Below are 22,015 nucleotides of genomic sequence, written 5' to 3' on the forward strand. Positions count from 1 at the left end.
GATATCCAAAAATCAATGAAAGTGCATGTGCATGCTACCCTACCACCAGAGTGCCCTGATCAGCACTCCAGGCATGTAGGCTGTACACTTGTTACTACCTGTAGTGTCACTTCTCACATACAGCTGGAGTTGTTTCTGCACCATATTTATTTATTAAATACCATGGGCTACACTGTTACTTAGAATTTTTTCTGATGTCAGTTAAAAAATGTATAATGTTGCAGGACTAATTCCTGTTTAGGAATTGGGTACAGTACTCCAGGAGTCTTCTTTAGTCTATGTAACCTTAGGACTCATAGAAAATATATTTTTTTCAAATCAGGCATACAGCAAACAGTTTGCTGGCATGGTAATCCAATTGTAAGTTATTTTGGACTCTCACCCTGTGTGTATTGTATAGAAAACAATCTTTCTGACACCACACAAAAGGCATGTGTTGGCACAGGCTCTGCTCATACTAAAAGTCATACATATTTCCCTGTGCCACTTGATTTAGCTGTATTGCCACTTTCTATCACTGTTATGTCTTTTTGCACCTAGACTGACCATGAAATTGTCCCACGTGGATCTGTGTTCTACCAAAATCAATAAATCTAAATGAATAAACAGCTATGGTAAAGTTTAATGAATATACATAAGAAAAACTTAGTAGTGACAAAATTAGAAACAACAAATGTATGGCCAGACTTCCTCATCAAAACATTCCCAAACTGTTCTAAACACGATTAAATGGATGATCTTCAAAATAATACTGTGTGAACAACCTGTGTTCACATAAAAAAGTACTGCATTAAAATGTAAAGTCTTAACTAGATTAATTACTTGGAACAAATGACATAGGAAACTCAGAACATTTCATCAAAGGCTAAAATTCACTTCAATAACAAAATCCAGCATTGCAGACATTGCTTCTAGGTACTCCTTGCCAGCAGCCAGGAATACAATTCCACTTTCAATTAAATTTTTAGGCAGATTGAATGAATTCAAAACTTTGTTTAAGGACTCTTAACTTCATTGCTTGGTTTGTCAAAAATGTTATTAACCCTGGATAATGTTCAACAGTGTTTTTAATACAGAAGTAGCAGTATTGTTCCTATCTTAAAACATGTACATAAGCTAGTTTATATAACACGTATTCGGCCCTTCTGTAGAATTCTGCACAGAAATATATTCTTGGCCTTTCTATTTCTGCATGCAAATTGCATTGGTTGAATGCCATTTTAGGGTAAACATGTATTCTGTATATGTGCACACATTTGCTTTAACTTATATATCTTGATTATACATTTTATTTTCATTATGTTATGTTTTTATTGTATTTTGCACTTTTGTATGTATTTTGTACCACTTTCTGCAGTATGAAAGACTTTCTATCACTATTCACTCAGCAAATCTGTTTTGATAGTAGGGCTGCACAACTGTAGACAAAATAAATAAATAAAAATAAATCAAAGTAAGAACTGTTGTCTGCATCTGATAATGTTATCTTCACTTAACTCAGTCACTCTGATAAACGCAATTATTCAAAAATCTGTACTGGTAAAAAAAAAGTTTTAACAAGTAAAGAAGAACTGCATTCCCAAATGAATATATCTTCTTCTTGGATACTACAACTTGCATGGTAGCATGCAATCAGACATTGTGTGGGTAGTAGGGGTTCTTAACCCACATGGGTAGAGTGAAGATGTGTCTCCTACTGGTAAACTACTGTAATTTGCAGAACCTGGAATTTTTGAGTACGTGTGCATTTTTCAGCACTCAGTTTACAAATTCTGCCTGAATCTAACTTTGGTAGTAGTAGTAGTAATAATAACAATGTTACACAATATCATAAAAAGTTGGTATAGTAAAAGCTAGGGCTTCTATAGCCTTACAGTCTGAAACAGATTTTGAAATTTATGGGTAAAAATGGCACATCCAGAACGAAACTGCACCAGTCTTCTGGAGTTGAGCTTCGCTTTACTGGATTTATTGTGGTTTTGAAGTGGATTTTATTTCCAGGTGATGCTCCTGTTTATTTGGGGTAAAATGACACATACTATTGCAAATCTAGTAATTAAGTGTGCAGTTCTGCATTTTCAAAATGAGAACAGGAAGTATTAAACAGGTATTGATACTAAGGGTGGTGGGCTTAAAAGAAAACATTTGTTTGAATGTAGGAGACAATTACCTCATGTAGCCTGCTTTTTTATTGCATTTAACATTTTACCTCACTCCATCCCTTCCTACCCCACATCATCATCATCATCAGCCCCCTTTTTCCCATTTCTCTACATGGGGTCAGGGTATCGTGCTGTCGCCAACTCTTTCAATTCAGTGCCACACTCCTGCCTTCTTCAATATTCATGCCTGACTGTCGCAGATCTTCTTTCACACAATCCATCCCCTCTTTGCTGGACATCCTCACTTCCTCTTACCTTCTTCCTGTCTGTCCCAAATCTTCCTCACCTGATTGTCTTCTGCCTTTCTACACATATGCCCAAACCGCCATAATCTGTTCTTTTTGATCTTTCCTGCAATTGGAGCTACTTTGGCTTCTGCGCTTATGTCCTCATTTCGTCATCTGTCCCACAGTGTGCAACCTATCACCTTTCTCAGACACTTCATTTCCATCACCTCTAACTTCTTCAACTGTTCTGCCTTTGCTGCCCAGGTTTCTGTACCATACAGTAGTACTGGTCATACCACTGTCTTGTACACCTTACGTTTCAGCTTCTTTGGCATTCTTCTGTCATAGACTACACCTGAGACTCTATGACAGTTGGCTCCACCCCCTCTGATTCTAGCTTTGACCTCTTTATTCAGACTACCCTTCTCCTCAACTACCCCTCCTAGATACTTGAAGCTGTTTACCTGTTCCACTATCTTCCCTTCTGTCTCTATTCTTAGCTCCTTCTGATTTCCCCAATTTGCTGCCATTACCACCATCTTATTTGTGCTTAATTTCATCCCATGTGCCTTCAGATTTGCATTCCATTCTCCTGTCCTTTGCTGAAGTTCTAGCTCAGAGTCTGCCTATACTGCCACATCATCTGCAAACAGCAGCTTTGTTGATCTGGCCCCTCCAACCTGTTTGCTAATGTAGTCCATCACCAGTATGAGCAGCAGTGGGCTCAGAGCTGAACCCTGATGTGCACCCACTCCCACTGGGAACCCCTATGTGAGGCCGAACACTGTTCATACATGAGACATTGGGTCCTTGTACACAGCCTGCACTAATTCTACCAATGTTTCTGGGACTTCAAACCACCACAGTACTGCCCAGATCGGCTTTGTTGGGACCTTGTCATATGCTTTCTTCAAGTCTAGGAATGCCCAGTTGGACTGTCTCCTCATCTCTAGCTTCTTCTCAAGTATCTGTCTCAATGCAAACATCGGGTCAATTGTGCTGCATCCTGATCTGAATCCAAACTGCTCTGCCCCCATCTTACATTCTACTACTCTGCGTATCCATTTATCAATCACCCTTTCCAGAAATTTCATGCAATGTGATAGGAGTTTGATGCCTCTGTACTGCCCACAGTTGTGGATGTCCTTTTTGTTCTTGTACACTGGCATGAGTATGCTTATTCTCCAGTCATCTGGAATATGCCTTTCTCTCCACACTGCTATTAGTACCCTCAGGAGCCATTTCTCCCCTATCTAACCCAACCTCTTTATCAAATCTGCAGTGACCTCATCTGAGCCTGCTGATTTCCCTGACTTCATCTTCCTTAGTGCTGTTCTTGCTTCTTCTAGGGTGGGCTCCTCTTCTTCTCTCATCATAGGCTGTTTCTGGGGCAGTACGGCTTCTGTGGGGTTTTCTTCATTCAGGAGCTGCTGAAAATACTCCTTCCATCTGCCTTTGATGTCCTCTGGACTAGTGAGCAGGTTGTAGCTGGCATCCCTTATGAAGGGTGTCTGACTATCTTCTTTATCTTTCTTTCTTTCTTTGCCTTGCAACTTGATATTGCTTCTTTGTGCCCCTTACTGAGTCACTTTCCAGAAGTTGGTACAGTGCCTCCGATGCCCTATTCTTTGCTATAGGAATATCTTTTTTAGCTTCTTTGTTAGCCAACCAGTAGTCTTTCCTAACCTGTCAGTCTTTTCTATCTCCCACGTCTTCCTGGACTTCTGCATTCCACCATCAGCTTTCCTTACATAGCTTATTTCCATACTTGGCTCAGCCACATATCTTTTCTGTAGTCCTCACACATGGTGTTTTTAGGCGCTGCCATTCTTCTTCAACTCCACCTATTTCCTCCTCTTCTTGGGGTGTTAGAGCCCTGAGTAATTCCTTGAACTGCTGTACTTTCTCTCCAGTCAACTTCCAGGTCTTCAGCCTGGTCTCTGTTGACCTTAGAGCCTTCTCTTACCACTGCTTGCAGCTGATTGTGGCAACTACTGGTTTATGCTGCGAACCGACTGTTTCACTGGGGATGACTTTGCAATCATGGATTCTACCCCAGTGCCTTTTCCTTACTAGGAGGAAGTCTACCTGAGTTGCATGTTGGCTACTCTTGTATGTGATCTTGTGACTGTCTCTCTTTCTGAACCAAGTGTTGGCTACTATCAAGCCATTTGCCAGACAGAAGTCTAGAATGGCTTCTCCTTCTTTATTCCTACCTCACCTTTCTTCATTATCCTGTGCCCTTTAGAAGGCTACATAGATTGTTTCCACTACATATTGCAGTAATCCATTCCAGGACCCATACCATAAAGTACTTTACTGAGCCAGAGAGTATAGGGCACTTACAGAATGCATCCTATGTCCTTGGCCCTCCTTTAATTCACATTCAGTGTGTTCCTATCAGCTCTCCTATACATCATTTTTGTACTGATACCATGCTTATCTCATACATTTTGGTCTCAAATTATAAGATTCACAGTTCCTGTATCACTGATAACTTCTTTCAAATTCAGTTCCACCCACCTGTTTGGTAGCTTTATTCTAGACGTATTCCATCCTGATATCAGACTCCAAGCATGGCTTTCAGAACTGCACACATTAGTCAAGTGCTGGCCTGATTAGGGTCATGCAGAGTGGCAGCTTTGCTTCTTTGTTTCTAGAGTCTGTTCATTTGTTGATATAGCCAGCATTCTCTTTGTTGCTCTCGTGAACCCCTCTTCTTACTCCTGGCGGTCCAGTCAAGGTGCAATGCATTCTCCTTTTACTTTCACCAGCTCCAATTTCATTAGTTTTCTTCTCCAAGGAGATACATCAAGTTTTCTGCAGCCCACATGCAGCATTTCACATATATACATTATGAACCCTAACTGCCACTTACCTACAAAGTTGGAGAACCTTTCCAGTCATTCCCTGCATGGACTTGTACTGATACCCTTCTCTTTGACACATTTATGCCTTGCTTTGTTTCAGCTGTAGAGCAATTGATCCTGTTCCCCATTCCTTCACAAATGAAAAAATAAAACAATGGGCACAAACTGGATGAGATCTTTACCTCACAGATGCAAGGTACAGGGTTTGATTCTGACCTCTAATTATTGACTAGGCTAGTAATACTCTTCAGTAGGCTGGAAAAAGTCTGAAGACTGATAGTCTAGTATTTACTTATGAAACTATGAACCTATGAAGCAGAACAAGGACTGCAGGAGCTGGGTGGGGGAGCATGGCTTGAGTTGTTAATATCATATTACCCATCCAAGTAAGAGGAAAAAGGAATAGCAGGTGGCTTGATCTGTATATCAGTAGGGAATGAGATCACTCACAGAAGATGTCATGGCACGCTTGTAATGTTAAAAATCAAATGCACTTCTACATTAAAGATAATGTTGTTAGGTGCATGAACATCATTTCCCTCTCAGAGTACCATTGTGAGAATGCAACCATTTACAAGAGGTTAGAAGGGATGTGGCAAGAACCTTCACAGAACCAACAAATTGGCCTCCTTCCAAATGGTCTGATATCACCTTAGTGGAACAAATAGGTCATTTAAGTCCCAAATGGGAAAGAATAGGTAAGAAGACCCTCACGCAATATAGGAATGATTGATTCTTTGCCCTGGAGGAAAAAAATGAGCTAATGAGGTACTGGTATGGAAGCCACTGAAAATGTTCTGGGGAAGATACACACACACACACACACACACACACACACACACACACACACACACACAAACAATAAGTCATGTCAGAAACATCCTCAAAGCTGTTTGGCAGGCTGGTGTTGATAGACTCATTGGTAATGACACTTGCCACCCATCCTGTTGTGAGCGGGACACTCACGGGTTGAGCCTCCTCATCCTGTTTCCCCGCATTCGCAGACAGTGGGACTTTAAAAGTCCAGTTTTCCACTTTTCATGCTCTTGAATTGCTGTTGCCATGGAAAAGCTGAAAATACTTCCATTTTTTCCATGCAATGGGGCTAGGTCACCAACCCGGACCTGCAGTTAGAGGGATTCCCTGCTAGGTTTGGGTGGTGTCATTCAAGCATCAATTGGCTGCAGGGATTGGAAGGGGCAGGGATTCACCTCGAAGAGCCCAATATAGGTCGCAGCTGTAGAGCAGTTTTGTCTTAGTGCTCTACAGCTGTGAAGGAACTGGGACTTAAGGTCTGTGATTTCCTATCCCAGCAGTGAAGAAGCCAGCCAGCCAGCAAAGAAGCCAGCCTGCAAGGGAGTCTGCTAGCCAGCCTACAAGGGAGCCTGCTAGCCAGCCTACAATGGAGCCTACTAGCCAGCCTACAAAGGAGCCTTCTAGCCAGCCTACAAGGGAGCATGCTAGCCAGCCTACAAGGGAGCCTACTAGCCAGCCTACAAGGGAGCCTGCTAGCCAGCCTACAAGGGTGCCTGCTAGCCAGCCTTCAAGACAGCCTGCTAGCCAGCCTGCAAGGGAGCCTGCTAGCCAGCCTGCAAGGCAGCCTGCTAGCCAGCAAGGAGCCAGCTAGCCAGCCAGCCCAGCCACTTGAGCAGACAGAGCCAGTCATCCAAGTAGCCATTCCAGCAGGAAGGAAGCAAGCTAGCTCAGCAAAACTGTGATAGTGGTAGGTACATAACATAGTATTTTGTGGCTTTAGTTATTTAAAATGGGAATATTGTGCTTTATTTAAGTTTTTAATGTTTAGAGGTAGATGGGGATGTAGTATTCAATATTTAAATCTGTGCAGTGGTTATTTTGAGATTTTTGAGTAGTAGTTTAAAATGGGAATATATTGAGGTTTATTTAAGTTTTTAATGTTTAGAGGTAGATGGGGGTGCAGTATGCAGTATTTAAATCTATGCAGTGGTTATTTTGAGATTTTTGAGTAGTAGTTTTTAAAGGTATAAAACCTGTATATATATGTAATTGTTATTATTCTTGGGGGTATGATTTGGAAGCATTACTTTTAAAAGGGTGAAATGTGTGTATAGAAGTTTTGTTTATTTCTGGTGGGGGGCAGTGAAATATACATTTAGTGTGATGTATTTCTATTGTCGTAGCTTTTTTGGGGTATTTTCTGTTTGCAGATAGAAAATGTTCGAGCACAGTTTGCACTTTTTTATGCGGAAATGTGTGCAATTTAATGCTGTTTTCAGGAAGTTAGGATATACTGTTTGGGTAATTTTTCCTGTTAGTTCTTGCAAGTCTATGTGTATGTGGTACAAGTCTACCTTTTGAGGGGGAATGTTAACAGTTAATGTAGTGCATTTATTATTGTAGTAGGTACATGTTGCCAACTTGCCAAAGCTGTTTCAAGATTGTTTTCATTTATTATTGTAAATGTGTGCATTTAATTTACTATGCGTTTTTAATAGGGTTAAAATGTCCTGCTTTGCTTGTAATGTGAGTATGAGTGTGCTGCTTTTACTTGGGCCTGTTTATTGCATCGCTGTGCTGGGTAAATTACTCTTAATTGCTATGTTTTGAGGTAAAAAGAGTCCATGGAGTCTGCTGTACATTGTAGTTTATTTTACTTCTCTTGCAAGAAGTATTTTTAAAAGGTAAAAAGTTTACATACTTTTTTCCTGTTATATTTTTTTTTTGTGGATGCATGCCCAGAAGTTAATGCAGTGTATTTGAGATTGTGCTAAACCATGTCATTGTTACAGGGTAGTTTGCTTTTTAAGTAGCAAAGTTTGTATTTTGTGTTTTACTAATGTCTTCAATAAACTTACAATGTACTGCTTTCATTATAAACCAATTACGACCAGTGTGGCTGTTGGGCATGTTCATTAATAGATCATTGCGCTGTGTAAATTAGTGCCATACATTTCTTTTAACTGCTGTGGTCAAATGCTAAATCAGGTCTATGGTATCCGCTGTGCATTCTCATTCATTTTAGTGTTTTCTTGGTTCAGTGAAAATGTGGTTAACTTTTTTTTCTTGAGGGGTGGGGTGAGGTGGGGGGCATGTTCGGTGGTAAAAATAATACATTTCATTTTCTACAAGCTGTGTTAATGTTAGTTTTCAATGGCCAAAATGCCCCCTACGGTACCTCATTTACTATTTGACCTTTTTCAAACTGTTTGTAATGTTGACTCTTTTCTGCTCCATTCCTCAGTTCTTTCGCATGCCAATGTTTTTCGAGCCGGTTCTTTTGAGTGCCACTGTTTTTCAACGCAGTTTTTTCGCATGCTAATGTTTTTTGAGTCAGTTCTTTCAAGTGACAGTGTTTTTCAAGCTAGTTCTTTCAAGTACCAATGTTTTTCAAGCCAGTTCTTTCGCATGCCAATGTTCTTCAAGCCAGTCCTTTCAAGTGCCAATGTTTTTCAAGCCAGTTCTTTCACATGCCAATGATTTTCAAGCCAGTTCTTTTGTGTACCAATGTTTTTTGAGCCAGTTCTTTTGCGTGCCAATGTTTTTCGAGCCAGTTCTTTTGCGTGCCACTGTTTTTTGAGCCAGTTCTTTCGTGTGCCAATGTTTTTTTGCACCAGTTCATTTGTGCCTACAGCAGTATGTTACTGCACCCTACTAACACAGTTTTGGTAAATATGTTGCATATCAGGTAAGTACAGAGTCAAGAATGAAGAGAGCAGCAGCTTCATCACAGCCAACCAGCAATAAGAGAATGTGCAAGTGGCAGTCATCGCAGCCAACCAGCAATAAGAGAATGTGCAAGTGGCAGGATGTTTGGAAAACAGAATTCAACTGGATCGAGAAATGCAGTGATGTCAAAGCGTTCTGCAGGTACTGCAAGAGAGAATTTCTAGTGACCCACGGTGAAAGAAACGATGTCGCACAACATGAGGCAACTGAACAACATAAGACTGCTATTCTTCAAGCTAAATCCACTCACCTGATGACAAAGTGGGCAAGGAACGCAAACCTCGAGGGACCAGAACTTAGGATCATTGCAGCAGAAGCCTCTGAGGTGTTCCATGCTGTTAAGCACAATATTTCCTATAACAGCTTGGACTGTGCAGTAAAGATGGCCAGCCAGTTGTACAGTGACTCGGACACTGCAAAGAAACTATCTTGTGGAAGAACCAAGGCTGAAGCCATTGTCGAAAATGTTTTGGGACCGCACTCATTGGAATGCCTCCTGCATGACCTTCAAAAACCAAGCACTTCATTTGCAATTTCATCAGATGCTTCCAACAAGGGGAGCATAAAATTATTTCCACTTGTTGTGAAGTATTTTTCTAAAGAAGAAGGGGTGGTGAATGGCCTTTTGGACTTCTATGAAGACCCTGATGAATCTGCACAGGCTATTTCACAGCAAATTTCCAACATTATGGAAAGGCACCCCTTGCCCTGCAACAGCATTTCAGCTTATGGGGCTGATAATGCCAGTGTGAATTATGGGTAAAAATCTGGTGTGTATACCAGATTAAAAGAAAAGTGCCCATCACTCCAGAAGGCTAACTGTGTTGCCCACATTATTCACAATGCAACCAAAAAAGCTACAGCACAACTACAGTACGAAGTCGAAGTATTTGTAATGAAACTTTTCAGCCACTTCTCAGGTTCTGCCACAAGGACCAGAGACTTGAAAGACTTCTTTGAGTTTTGTGACATGGAATTTGAGAGTCTGTTAAGACATGTGCCAACAAGGTGGCTATCACTACTGCCTGCCATTGAAAGAGTAGTGAAAAATCTCCCAGTGCTCCAGTCCTATTTCCTCTCCCAGGGAGAAGAGGAGACCCCCCCCCCCGGCAGATATGGCAGTGCTTTTCAGCTAATGAGCATGGTGAGAATGCCTTGCCTATGCTGCCAGTACTATTTGCACTTTCTGTGTGCTGTTTTTGTTGATTTTAATGAACATAGAAGTACATTAGAAAAATCAGCACTTACTGCCATGGAAACGTTTTGTGTAATGGTCTCTCTGAAGCAAAAACTGCAGGCAAGAGCTGAAGGTGCTTTCTTTGGAGGGAAACTTAGGGCCCTTATGAACACATTAGACAGCACTTCTGCTAATAAACTGAAAAGAAACTTCATTGTGTTCTTGGAGACAGCAGTGAAGTACCTGGAACCGTGGTTTGATTGCACTGAAAGCAACTACTTGTTTACACTGTCTAAATTATCTCTAAATGTGTCCTTTGCTTTAAGCAACTTACTTAATGTGACCACTGCCCTGAGTCTGCAGGATGTAGATGAAGACTATCTTTTAGGGACTACTTGGCAATTAGGCCCTTTCTCAAACAGTTATGTAACACAAGCTTGACCCCAGGAGAGAAGTGGCTGAAGCTTTTCAAAGAAGGGACTGAACTGACTGCACTATATCCGGTAATTGCTAGGGTTTTATCTATACCGACCTCAAACGCATTTGCAGAAAAAGTTTTTTCTTTGGTAAAAGGTAAATGGACAGATGTGGTAAACCGATGTAGTGTGGACTTGTTAAAAGCCAAACTAATGATGACTGTAAACTACCGGATGAAATGTGACTTTTACTCAAATATTGTTTCAAGCCCTTCTTGAAGCCATAAAATCAAATTCAAAATACACTTTTAAAAAAGTGATTTAGTGTACTAGTGTGCAGTATAAAGTACTAGGGTGCAGTTTGTAATTTTGTGGGTTTTTTTTGCTTTAGCTTTAATTTGCTAGTGTACAGTATGTAGTAGTAGGGTACAGTATTTAGTTTTGTGTTTTTTCTTTGCTTTAGCTTTAATTGACAATAAAAAGTCTTAATTTTATACTTGGCTTGTATGTGGTATGTAGATTTTTTTAATTGTCTTTCTGAATAGTCATGGTTGGTTTATGAATTTTTTTACTTTTTAAATAAACAAGTGTCTGTTTAATGAGTAGTGTGTTTTTTATTCCTTTAAAGTTTATTTACTGTTACAACTGAGTAATGTTTTTTTTTTTTTTTGCAGTAATGCTTCACTTCATTAAATGGTTTGAGTTTTCAGTATGCTGTATTGTCACAATGTAATACTGCATTTCCTTTAGCACCTCTGGTGATGTCGTGGTGGGGGTGTGGCCAGTATCATATTGGTCACACACCCTGTCCTATTGGCCACACCCCCATGCCCCACTTTGGCCTTGTTAAAAGGTGGCAACCCTATAACACACCAACATAAATGTTGCAAAAATAAGGTGAACTACTAGTAATCAAATGTTTGTTTAGCTAGAGAGTTGTATGTAAAGGCAGCTACAAATAAGGTAGAGTACAGTATTAGATGTAAAAAAAAAAAAAAACAAAAGTGGCTACATTGAAGAAATGCATGGATAGTTGTGCTGAACAGGAGTACATAGAGAAGAGCAAAAAATGTAGATAATGTGACAGACTGACAGACTTAAACAAATAATTTGTTGTTCAGCAGCTCATTTTATTTATATATATATATATATATATATATATATATATATATATATATACATAGAACATTATAATTTATATAAAACCCATTTTTATCCTTTCAGACTAGAGTTGCACACTGTAAGAGACTTGTATAAAACTGCACAAGGTATCGTGTTACATTGGTGATTGCCTTTTTCATTTTCATTTTGTGAAGATTTCAATGCAGTGAGCATAGTTTGCAGGTAAGCAATCTGGCATGGCAGTAGTTCAGATGGTACAGGATAAATCTATTTTCAGAAGGCATGCTTAGTTTATAATTTCATTAGATTTGCTCTCTGATATATCATTCACTGAACTGTCCCACCATTCACACCTTTTCTCCTAATCACAGCATCCTCTCTCAGTTCACCAGAGTTCTACACATAGAAAAAGTTTACAAATTTCACTGAAACCTCAGATATAAAATTCAAACTCTGATCATGTATTCCTTCATTAAAATACTGCTTTCTGTTTATAAAATTTATAGTAAATGTTACCAAGTCCCCATGAGAACAGCAAGCTATCTTGGCAGGAATGACAAACCATTGTCAGAAATGACATTTAACAAGGTAAAGTATTTGCTGATGATGTGCACAAACCTGTGGAAAGGGTCGTATCAGAGTTTGCTGTCGGATAACCCGCTGCTGTTGTTGCTGCTGAAGGAGTTTCATCTGAAGCATATGTTGCTGAGAGGTGATCATTTGCATGGAAGCAGGCTGCCCCACAGTGCCAGACCGTCGCTGTAGCATGCTCGTCAAGGCTTGTTTAGTGTTACTTGGAGGGAAAGGGGCTATAGGATCTATCTTGGGACCCCCTAAAAATACAGTTATGAGAAATGTCATTTTCTAAGAATGTATTCACTTCTCACATTATAAAAAGAATTATAAAATTATGCATTAAAGCTATTGATCAAAGTTTAAGCCTAAAAACTTGACATAAAAGCAAGAAAATGTCAGTTTCAGGAATAATTATTCATAAGAGATGATCATTGTTAGGATGCTTTTGTTTTTCTTATTTATACAAGTTTTACAGAGTTACAAAGTAGTTAAACCACATACACTGCATGTCATTTCTCATAACTATAAGTAACTATATCAAGAGAAATGATGAAACCAGAATGCAAACTGTTAATCAAGTGCTCCCTCTTGTGGTACAATGACGCTTTTCATAACTGGGATCTGATGTGATAACAATCAAAGGAACAACCATGTGTTATAAATAAGTGGTTCCTCCTGATGTGCAAACTGTAGCAATCATCAAATCAGATTATTAAATTACAAGTATTATCACAGAGCCTATTTACTGTATCGCATTCCCAACGTCTATGATATGAGTGTGATGTTCACTCTCATGCAAAGCCATGTTCCACATAGGAGTATAAATGTTAACAAAAAATGTACTTATGTATGGACAGATAATGTAGGATATTACTAAAGTAGTTTAGCATAAAGAGAAAGACTGACTAATTAAATGTGATCTGATTTTATAACAGCTGCTTGTATATAAAATAATAATAATACAAAATGTCCCTATATTATGAATTCTAACGATCAATTCTTATGATATGATAATTCCTACAGTTTAAGAGGTATGACTAAGATATGTAACTAGGGATACAGAGCTCTAAACACACAAATGCAGTCACAAATGCATACCTCAGTAAGTGACTAACTGAATTCAAACACCATTCTTGGATGACTGCTTAAAGTTAAATGCATTTTGTGTTTAAGAAACATCATTGTTTTGAGAACCTGTACAATAATCGAAACATGATGGCTTGCGACGAAAATACTAGGAAGTTTCATTGAGGGAACTTTAATACAAACAAACAAACAAAAACTGAGGAACAGTAATGAAGTAGGGCTTGCACTTCTCAGGGATCCAGGGATGAATTCTTATTACCAGTTACATTTTTATTCCCCTCGGCTCCTGTCTATGGTTGCATTCTAGGCGCTTTTGTTTCCAGCCACTTCACAAATATATACTGCCTAACTTTCTACTCTAAACTTATAGATAGATAGCCAGGTATACAGACTGACAATCTGGCAGTTATTGTGGAGGATTAAGGCTCTGAATTGTTAACAAGCTACTTCTTGCAGTACAGGATTTGATTCCATGAGTCTCCATTGGTCTACTTTATGACCTTGAGCAAATCACTTCACCAGACAGTGCTTTGGGTGAATTTGGGCTACTTTCCTTGAATGAATGCCTTGTAACTTACATATAAACCTATAGATACAGACAGAATGCTACAAATAAAGTAAACAGACGGGAGTAGTTAAACTTTCAGACAGTATGTGTCATCATTCTGCAGGCTGAAAAAGATATGTTATGGTTCAATGTAACTGCCTAACTTATAAGTAAATAAAATAAAATATCTACATTTTAACATACAATTCTAGTAGAGTTTCCCACAGAAACTGTATATACTGTTGACAAACAGAAATCTCCTTCATCAGTGTGAATAATTACAAGACACCCCTCTGACAAACTAGGACTAGTAATATATACTACATGCTTGGGACAGAAAGTGGGCAGAAGAAAATCAATACTTTGGTCATATTAGAAGCTGAAGAACACTATACAACTACACCTCACCCCCAACACTTTCATGGTTGTTTTTTTTTCTCTATGTGTAGAAACAGTGCTCCTTTTTATACACTGCATTGAAATTGTCCTGATATTGGAGTGCTATAATGTTATTCAGTCAACAATGTTCAGTACTGATACACTTCAAAAGAAAGTAAAACAAGACACCCTTTAAAAACTAAGCAGTTTTGCATGGAATAACACCTACAACAGCTGACAGGGATGAGTGGCTCATGCATGAATTTACTCCCTCCTAGTCTATGAATTTGATCACTCAGATTTCATATCAAGAGCAAACTTGTTCATTTGATAATACATTTCTGTATAACTCCCACCTCTTGCAGGCAATATAGCTATAAGAACAATAACAACCACAACAATAATTAGCTAAAGAATACAGTACTGGCCTATACAACCAAATGGACAGTAAACAATGTCAGTATTCCTAGCTACGGCAGCCGTGAATAAATCTGATTATTTCTGGAAACTACATTTGAATGTTTTGGTGAAGATTTCCTAGCAAAGAACATCCTTGCAAAGTAAAACGTGTCAGTTTCAGAATGGGCATCCCCAGCAATGCCTTTTGTTTTAGAGGAAAGCTCACAAGTTCAGAAAGGAAATGGAGGTGAGAGCCTCACTTTGCCCAAAAATATGTCTGTCCGGTGTCTATGGATGGCATGCTAATGTGCAAGAGGGGCAGAAAATGTATTAATTTCCAGTAGTCTCTTGTCAGGAAAGACTCATGTTGAGATTCATACTTATTAAAGGAAATTTTGCGAGAACATTGTGAAACATCTCTTACTGTATCCAAACAATCCACTTGAGCTACCATTAAGTTACGCAGATGGGATCTTGGTTCAGCATTTTATCCGAAGGATGGCACACTAAGGAATATAGTACTCCCCTTATACTATATTGCAGCATCAGTACTGGAAAAAGAATCCAAGCATCTGGTATGGGGAATAGAACCCATACCTATCTGGCCTTCCTGTTGTGCCACTGACACTATAGTAATCAGTCATGTACTACTTAATAATGCTTAAATGCATGAAGGTAATCAGCCATGTTATGTTTAAATGCATGAAGGTAATCAGCCATGTGCTACTTAGTATGTTTAAATGTATGAAGGTAATCAGCCATGTTATGCTTAAATGCATGAAGGTAATTAGCCATGTGCTACATAATATATTTAAATGTATGAAAGTAATCAGCCATGCATTACTTAGTCATGCTTAAATGCATGAAGGTAATCAGCCACTTGCTACTTAATAATGCTTAAACGCATGAAGGAAATCAGCCATGCACTACTTAATCGCACTTAAATGCATGAAGGTAATCAGCCATGTACTACTTAATATGTTTAAATGTATGAAGGTAATCAGCCAAGCACTACTTAGTCATGCTTAAATGCATGAAGGTAATCGGCTATGTCATGTTTAAATGCATGAAGTTAATCAGCCGTTAACTACTTAATCATGCTTAAATTCATGAAGGTAATCAGCCATGTGGTACTTAACATGTTTAAATTCATGAAGGTAATCAGCCATGCACTACTTAATCATGTTTAAGTTCATGAAGGTGTGGCTGGAATTTGGGTATGCAGTGGTTAAGCACTGTTCATGCAGTGGTTAAGCACTGTTCATGCAGTGGTTAAGCACTGTGCATCAGTGACCCTTTGTTGAAGAAGTGGGGAAAAAAGGATAAATGAAAGAAAGAAAACATGTTTAAAGTGTTGAAAATTTAGGAAATGAAACATTGCCAGGAGATGAATACTTCTGGTTGCATCACAGACCGTGAATAAAATAGTTTGATACAATTAACTCAGATAAAAGGCATAAAACGTTCAAGGGGAAAGAGGACATACTTGTTTCAGAATGAACTATTGCATAGAGAGGATCTGCAGCTTGTAAAATTAATACACTATCAGCAATCTCTAAATTTCACTGGTAACAAGAAAAAGGCTTGGCTATTCTCCACAACAAAACAAATGCTGTGGAATAACAGTTTGGTAGATGAAAGGGATGGATGTTTGTTCTATTGCAATTCTTATAGGGATCTAGAAACAGTTTATGAACTGAACATAAATAAGACATAATGAAGACAGAGACTCTCAGAGAGCCATTTTCTATGCTAATTCACTTCAGTATGTGTTAAAAATGTAAAAGAAAAGTAAAGTGCAAGAGCACATATATATATACACATACACATACACACACTCACAGTCACACAAGCATACACACAAGCACCCAATGAATAATTAGAAACTACCTTGCAATAGACCATGGCAGCAGCAATATGGCATACTGCACTGTGAAGGAGGACATTTTAGAGAAAGATGATGATGATGGTAATGATGCACCTCCTCCATCACTTTAATGTACTGCTCTTTGCAGTCACTGTTAGCCTTCTCGTCCCTGAAAATCATAGCACTTGTATGGCCAGTGGTACGGTAACTACCTGCATCATATATAGAGCTTATGTAAGGATGCTCACATTATCCCCAAAGCTCTTCACTGCTCTTGCTCTGCATGCAAACACTGCTGGTTGCTTTCACTGAACTACTCATTTCCAGCCAATATATTTTGTAGCTCATTGTTTTACATCAAGATAATGTCTGTTATTTTCCTCTCAGAAGTTAGTGCCACACATGTAACACTTTGGTACCAATCATACCTATATCTTGCCTTACTGCACAGCATGGCAGAGTGTAGCTAGAAATGACTGACAACAATATATACAAAGCTGTAAATTATCACAGACATTAGCCAGCACAAATTATATATTTGAATCTGCAGATATACAACTTTGTATAAATTGCATTCAGTTTCAAATACATTGTGTCATGCAATGTTATACTGAAAGACTAAACAAGAGGGATTAATGCAAAGTAATGCTACTTATTTTTGGTTCCAGTTAAACTGTTTACAGCCTCTTTATCTAAATGCAGCATATTGTGGACCAAAAACCCACTGACCATTTTATTTACACAGCATAATGAAAGACAACATAGCATTTATCAATATTGTTGAAGGTGCCTTTGATTTCCTATCTTGCTCAGATGTGGGGCCTTGTTCCACTCCCCTTATCTCTAAATATGATACCCTTAGCATTGCACTACCTCAGACAAAAAGACAAAGTTGCATATTTTTTTCTTTATGACGACGTAACCACATTTCTGTCTGGTCTGTGCATTTATCAGTGGCTCAGCAGGTAGCAGACTTACCTATGGTTCTGGGACCACACTTCATATGGTTCTGGAAGCACACTCACCTATGGTTCTGAAAGAACAACTGCACAACAATGCACATTTAAAGGTTCCTGCTGCTTCTTCCTATGTGCAGAATTTAAGACAAGAGCCCGATTCCCCTACTCCAAGTAAAACACTGCTCAAGGAATGTGAGTTTCAGCATATTTGCAAGGGATTCTGAGATTCCATGCATTTTCAAGGATTTGTGAGATTCAAGTGAAGATAAGCATTGCTCATGCTAAGTCTGGTTTCAGTGTGCCACTTGTTTAACGAATAGTAGTCAGTGTTTGTGGTGTAGAATCTAAAAACAGTGTTAGTAGCTGTGCGAAAGGGAGATACTGCCAGCACAGGTAGCTGTAATTTTGTAAATAATTACATGCCATTTGTGAATATCAGCATGATTTATATAAAATGCTTGTGTTACAACTATATTAGAACTATATGTCATGTGTATATCCATCTAGGTTTGTACAGATATGTGTGTTAAAAAGGTATTTTATAAAGCGCTTGTGGTTAAAATGTAACCTCAGAAATGTACATGCACTATTGCAACAGTTTAAATGTACATATTTTAACAGTGGAAACTGGGATACAGGACGTTAACCTCAGTCTAGTAAACTTCAGAAAAAAAGCTGAAATTAAATTACTTTATGGCTAGGCCATAAAAAGATGGTATCTTTCAGTTTCAGTGCAGCGGGAGACATAAAGTCTGTACTAGGAAACTTTCTGTATTTTCTTTAGTGTGAAGTAATTATTAGTCTTGAAAGCATGAAGGAATGCAATTGTTTTACGACTTCTAGCATTTGCCAAATATCTGAGGTCTATGTATTTTCACAGGTAGATGCTCAATACTGCTAGCAGTGGAAGATTCACCTGGGATAGAGTCAGATGGCAAGAAATTCTATCATTCTGCAAGCTATCACAGCAGTAATATTTGAGATATTAATTTGAGAAGTTCCTTTAACAGGGCATTTTGTATTCTGTCTTGGACCTGACAAGAACCATTCACCACAACATCTGCCTTGCTCTGATGAAGTAAGTTACTAGGGAATAGTATAATTCTCTTAGATGTAGTCAAGAATATAGCAAAGCTTAGTTTAGATCTTTTTCTTTATTTATTTGAGACTGTCCTGCAATGTTGTTTTAAACATTTCCTGTGATTTTGAACTTTAAAGTCACTGTGATTATACACTGCATACTTTAGTGTTCTTTTATTATTTATTATTAAATATATTTAAACTTTTCAGTGTGGCTGATCTGTCTAGAGATATTTAAGTTTTCAGAGAACTTGCATATTTATTTGGTGATACTGTTTGGGCCATTCCTAAAGCCTTGCTCTTGATCAAACTACCATTTGTATTACTATTAATATGACACAGTAAGATTAGATACCCTTTGTTAATGGCCTTAAAGTAGCTAATAAGGAGCTCAACAAGTTAAAAACACTCAAAAGAGTGTAAAGCAAATCAAAATTTAAAAAATAAAAAAAGAATGCCACTGGCAACAATAACAGCATACTCCAAGTTTAATAATCAAGTAAACAATTTTACACTAAGCACTTTCACCCAATAATTTTCCTAAACTAGACAATAACCTTGTCCATAAAGTCCATAAAGTTGTAAGACTACGAGGAAATTGAGAAAAAGAATAGCCAAACATGTAAGGGATATTAAAAAGAAAAAGAAAAAATGCACTATTCACACACAGTTTGTCTTGTGAGAATTTTAAGAAATTTCTGTTCTTTATTATTGGCCATATTATCCCTACCCAGAGGGGAGGTGATATTAAAACAAATCTAGTGAGGCTGGAGTTAGAATGGCAGTTAAGACTGAATGGCATCAGCATGCCAGGTATTAACAGAAACTGTTCTTTGATTAGTGTTCTTAAATTAAGATCTTTTAAACTGTAGTATTTAGATTGCAATAAGGTTTTGCTTGTTTTTAGAATGCAGTGGGTTTCATGGCATGATGACATGAATTGTAGCCTTAAAATATCATTAGTATTCCATATACATGTGTACAAACACATTTATTTATTATTTAGTTTTTATTTGAAGCTTAATTTGTTATAAATATAGCTCTCTGTTTTAGCTTAAGGTTTGATTATGCATATATTTTTAGTATATATTTTTTAGCATGTGTTTTTAAATTTAAAGGGAATGAATATGTGGTCACATGACTTGGTTTTCTTTACATGGATAACATGAGGTCATGACTTTACTCTGAAGAAGCCCAGGAAAATTAATGGGTGGAAGCGCCAAGTGTAAAGTTGTTTACTTGATTATTAAACTTATAGTCTGCTGTCACAGTTGGCGGTGATGTTCTTTTTTTATGCATTTATTTATTTATTTATTTATGTTTACGTTTTCAGCTGATAAGGAGTTGGCTGGTGGTGGTAATAACTACCTTATAGTGTGGGTAAAAGTTATCATAGCTAGTAAACCTGCACCAGCCTTTCCCAGATGTGTGTGTGTGTGTGTGTGTGTGTGTGTGTGTGTGTGTGTGTGTGTGTGTGTGTGTGTGTGTGTGTGTAAATCAAACCTGAAAGAGCAGGGTCATGAAGCACTGGTTGGACAGAGAGGGTGCTGGAGCTCTTGGCTTGGTTCTCAGCTGAGATCCCAACTCTATAGCTGTGCCAGTGGGGAGTCGTATTGGAGATCTGGATAAAGAGGGAGAAACCAGCCCCGGGATGACTGTGGTCTCTGTATGCTCTTAAGGGAAACTGTACTTGATGCAGAGATCTGCATCTGGAAATACTGTGTGTGTGTGTGTGTGTGTGTGTGTGTGTGTGTGTGTGTGTGTGTGTGTGTGTGTGTGAGTGTGTGTCTGTGTGTGTGTGCTTGTGCGTGTGTGTGCGTGCGTGCATGTGTGCACATGTGCATGTGTGTGTGTGTGTGTGTGTGTGTGTATGTTTACTTGCTATCCTCCTAGTGTATGTCCCCATTGGTGCCAGTGGTGAGGATTGAGGCTCCTTGATTACTGGTCCAGTGGTGGGTCATCACAGTAGCACCACAGGTAGCATACTTGCCTTTGGTACAGAAGGTCATGGGAGTTCTACTCTCACACCATGTAGATGAAATGCTGATACAATGGTCCTCCTTAAGGGGGGATGGGGGTGCTGCACTCTTCATTGTGTCCTACATTGGATGAGTTATCTCATAACTATGAACTTGTTGTTAGTTTGCCAGCCATAAACTACTGCAATATTACCAACTTAACATTTCTTTAATGTAACATAGGCAATGTATTCTTCAAGGGCAGAAGGCACTGAATTTGTGGATGAAACACTGAAATGTAAAGTTGTTTGCCAGCAGCAACTTTCTCATTAGCTCTTTAATGTGGAATTATTCAGCTGACCTTTACTTCTGTAGAGATTGTGTATACCGTCTGATACTGAGTGGCCTTTTATGGTTGAAACATTCTAAAATGGGTAGTTTTGTCATTATTAGTTCATATATTTTGTTTCATTGCTTACTAGAAAAATGTTCAAAACAATTAAATTTAAAACACACACTAGCAAGAGGATCTATATTATACAAGGAATATAGTTTAATACACTCAGAAAGGTGAATCAAACAACACATGGATTTTTATATGGTCCTAAACAATGTATGCAAGGGGCCAATGGTTTGAAAATAGCCCAAATGTGAGCTTCATCCACCTCTTGTCAGATGCATTTTTAAAAGGTGGGTTTCACTGCTGTTTCAATTAATGTAAGTTTCAAGGGCAGAGAAGTTTACTGTTAATGCATAATCTCTTTTCACTGTGAGACTGCATTGTTTTGTTTAGGAAATGCCTATCAGTGTTTGTGCTATAAAATCTGAAATAAAATCTTTAAACTAAATCAAAATTTCTGTAATCATTGTAGAATTAAAAAAGAAAGCAGTATGCACAATGACAGGTTTAAAAGTGACTGTGGTAACAGGGGCAAAATAGCCAAGTAATGGGATACTGGAATGGCCGTGAGGTTGGGATAGGCCCTAATCCATTAACCTGCCTAGGGCCCCATTTGAACATGATCTGGCTTTGAGTAACACACAGTCCTTGGAATGGGAGATCCTTTTCTCAGTGGTTTGGTACCTTGGAGTTATAATAATTTTATGGGGGGGGTGCATTATTCCTTACAAGATGTTTTGGGCAGAGGTTGAGACATTTCATTTTAGATTGATTTCCTGTTGATCTATTAAAGTCAAAGTGCAAGTGTTATACAAAAACATTTCTCTGTCATATGCATGTGAAAACTATTTATTGTATTTTAAAATGATGATGTACAATGCCCACAATGGGGGGGGGGGGGTAAACACCTAAGAGTTCAGTTAACAGTGTTCTAACAGCCACAGTTAACATCACATTTCTATGTTCTGTACAAATATTATTCTTTTTTGTCTACTCACTAGCAGTCATCTTTCCATGCAGCAGACAGAGATTATCATCTATACTACATGCTGCGTCAGTTGTTGCTGCCTGTTGTCAGACCACCAT

The 22,015-nt window shown here is 38.4% G+C and overlaps 1 protein-coding gene across 1 annotated transcript in view; it reads right to left on the reverse strand.

Annotated features, from left to right (window-relative positions):
• Positions 1-22,015, reverse strand: part of MED12L (mediator complex subunit 12L) — a 919,119-nt gene that overhangs the window by 367,850 nt on the left and 529,254 nt on the right. The window contains exon 23 of the mRNA XM_044070851.1: positions 12,298-12,512. Coding sequence (XP_043926786.1) covers positions 12,298-12,512 — 215 coding nt within the window. The remainder of the gene's footprint in view (positions 1-12,297; positions 12,513-22,015) is intronic.

This window comes from Protopterus annectens, chromosome 4.part1 (assembly GCF_019279795.1).
Source record: "Protopterus annectens isolate FY-2018-M chromosome 4.part1, PAN1.0, whole genome shotgun sequence".
In the NCBI taxonomy this organism is placed as follows: Eukaryota; Metazoa; Chordata; order Ceratodontiformes; family Protopteridae; genus Protopterus; species Protopterus annectens.